We start from the raw sequence: 3,268 nt of genomic DNA, 5'->3' as shown, positions 1-3,268 counted from the left end.
TGACAGATTTTTGGTCAAGTTGTTTCCATTAAAACTACTGATTTTAAAAGCTAATAACTTAAAACTGCCACACACACAAAAAAAAAACCCAAATGGTCCACAAAACATTCTCCTTTCCTTCTGAAGGTTTTACGATGCACTGTTCTCATTAACCAGTCTTCTGCTATTAAACTTAAATGGCCAATTGACACAAACAGTTCGGAGACCGTTCTTCCACCACTGATAAGACTGGGGTGGCAGGTATTGGGGGTAATACTCATTTAGCCTTCTGAGCTTTCTGGGCAGACTTGGTGACCTCGCCAGCTCCAGCTGCCTTCTTGTCCACCGCTTTGATGACACCCACAGCAACCGTCTGTCTTGTGTCACGAACAGCAAAACAGCCCAGAGGAGGACAGTCAGAGAAGCTCTCAACACACATAGGCTTGCCAGAACCATATCAACAATGGCAGCATCACCAGATTTCAAGAACTTGGGACCATCTTCCAGCTTTTTTCCAGAACGACGATCTATCTTCTCCTTCAGCTCAGCGAACTTGCAAGCAACGTGAGCTGTGTGACAATCCAGCACAGGTGCATATCCAGCACTGATTTGGCCTGGATGGTTCAGGATAATCACCTGAGCCATGAAACCAGCTGCCTCCATTGGTGGATCGTTTTTGCTGTCACCAGCCACATTGCCACGACGAACATCTTTGACAGATACGTTCTTGACATTGAAGCCCACATTGTCCCCAGGAAGAGCCTCACTCAAAGCTTCATGGTGCATTTCAACAGACCTTACTTCAGCTGTAACACTGACTGGAGCAAAGGTGACCACCATGCCAGGTTTAAGAACACCAGTCACCACTAGGCCCACAAGGACAGTACCAATACCACCAATTTTGTAGACGTCCTGGAGAGGCAGACGCAAGGGCTTGTCAGTAGGACGAGTTGGTGGCAGAATGCCATCCAGATGAAAGACCTCGATGTGAGACAGGAATCCATCAAAATTCTAGAGGAGAACATAGGCAACAACCTCTACGACATCGGCCAAAGCAACCTTTTTCATGACACATCCCCAAAGGCAAGAGAAACAAAAGATAAAATGAATTTATGGGACTTCATCAAGATTAAAAGTTTCTGCACATCCAAGGATACAGTCAGAAAAACTAAGAGGCAGCCCACGGAATGGGAGAATATATTTGCAAATGACATTACAGATAAAGGACTGGTATCCAAGATCTACAAAGAACTTCTCAAACTCAATACACGAGAAACAAATAAACAAATCAAAAAATGGGCAGAAGATATGAACAGACACTTTTCCAATGAAGACATACAAATGGCTAACAGACACATGAAAAAATGTTCAAAATCATTAGCCATCAAGGAAATTCAAATCAAAACCACACTGAGATACCACCTTACGCCAGTTAGAATGGCAAAAATAGACAAGGCAAGAAACAACAATTGTTGGAGAGGATGTGGAGAAAGGGGATCCCTCCTACATTGTTGGTGGGAATGCAAGTTGGTACAGCCACTCTGGAAAACCGTGTGGAGGTCCCTTAAAAAGTTAAAAATTGAGCTACCCTATGATCCAGCCATTGCACTACTGGGTGTTTACCCCAAAGATACAGACGTAGTGAAGAGAAGGGCCATATGCACCCCAATGTTCATAGCAGCAATGTCCACAATAGCTAAATCGTGGAAGGAGCCGAGATGCCCTGCAACAGATGACTGGATTAAGAAGTTGTGGTCCATATATACAATGGAATATTACTCAGCTATCAGAAAGAACGAGTTCTCAACATTTGCTACAACATGGACAGCACTGGAGGAGATAATGCTAAGTGAAATAAGTCAAGCAGAGAAAGACAACTATCATATAATTTCTCTCATCTATGGAACATAAGAACTAGGTTGATCGGTAGGGGAAGAAAGGGATAAAGAAAGGGGGGGTAATCAGAAGGGGGAATGAAACATGAGAGACTATGGACTATGAGAAACAAACTGAGGACTTCAGAGGGGAGGGGGGTGGGGGAATGGGATAGACCGGTGATGGGTAGTAAGGAGGGCACGTATTGCATGGTGCACTGGGTGTTATACACAACTAATGAATCATCAAGCCTTACATCGGAAACTGGGGATATACTGTATGGTGACTAACATGATATAATAAAAAATCATTTAAAAAAAAAAAAAAAAAAAAAAAAAAAAAAAAAAGAATGCCATCCAGAGCTTCAGGCAGTGTGGTTCCACTGGCGTTCCCATCTTTACGGGTGACTGTCCATCCCTTGAACCAAGGCGTGTTAGCACTTGGCTCCAGCACGTTGTCACCATTCCAACCAGAAATGGGCACAAATGCTACTGTGTCGGGGTTGTAGCCAATTTTCTTAATGTAGGTGCTGACTTCCTTCACAATTTCCTCGTGTCTCTTCTGGCTGTAGAGTGGCTCAGTGGAATCCATTTTGTTAACACCAACAACTAGCTGTTTTACACCCAGTGTGTAAGCCAGAAGGGCATGCTCGCGGGTCTGCCCATTCTTGGAGATACCTGCTTCAAATTCACCAACACAGCAGCAACAATCAGCACAGCACAGTCAGCCCGAGATGTTCCTGTAATCATGTTTTTGATGAAGTCTCTGTGTCCTGGGGCATCAATGATGGTCACGTAATACTTGCTGGTCTCGAATTTCCACAGGGAGATATCAATGATGATACCACGTTCACGTTCAGCTTTTAGTTTATCCAAGACCCAGGCATACTTGAAGGAGCCCTTTCCCATCTCAGCAGCCTCCTTCTCGAATTTCTCAATAATTCTTTTGTCGATCCCACCACATTTGTAGATCAGATGACCAGTAGTGGTAGACTTGCCGGAATCTACGTGTCCAATGACAACAATGTTGATGTGAGTCTTTTCCTTTCCCATTTTGGTTTAGGTTAAGCGGTGGTTTTCACGACATCTGTGTTCTAGCGGCAAACCCGTTGCAAAAAAGCTAAATGTATTGTTTTTAAATGACATTTTTTAATAGATTTTTTTGGTGCTAGGGTCTGCAACTGATTTTTTATATCAGTTTTCTGTCCAGTAACATTGTTAAATTCTTTCATCAACCCCTAAGACTGTATTTGAAGATTCTTCTGGATCTTCTATGAAGGCAATCATATTTTCTATGGATTTCTATTTTCTTTTTTCTTTTTAAATTCTCCTCTTCCCTATTTTTCTGATCTTATTACACTGTCCTGGGATGTGGTAGAGTTGAATAGAAATGGTGAAAACCAGCACCTTCGGAT

The 3,268-nt window shown here is 42.8% G+C and overlaps 1 protein-coding gene across 1 annotated transcript; it reads right to left on the bottom strand.

Annotated features, from left to right (window-relative positions):
* Positions 1-216: 216 nt before the first annotated feature.
* Positions 217-2,957, bottom strand: LOC113245537 (elongation factor 1-alpha 1-like). The gene is given in 4 exon segments (XM_044379295.3): positions 217-429; positions 432-952; positions 2,216-2,552; positions 2,555-2,957. Coding segments are annotated over 4 exon segments (1,383 nt in total). The 5' UTR covers positions 2,907-2,957; the 3' UTR covers positions 217-256.
* Between the last annotated feature and the right edge of the window lie 311 nt (positions 2,958-3,268).

Source organism: Ursus arctos, unplaced genomic scaffold (genome assembly GCF_023065955.2).
Source record: "Ursus arctos isolate Adak ecotype North America unplaced genomic scaffold, UrsArc2.0 scaffold_27, whole genome shotgun sequence".
Lineage (NCBI taxonomy): Eukaryota > Metazoa > Chordata > Mammalia > Carnivora > Ursidae > Ursus > Ursus arctos.
This window is presented reverse-complemented; position numbering and strand designations above follow the sequence as displayed.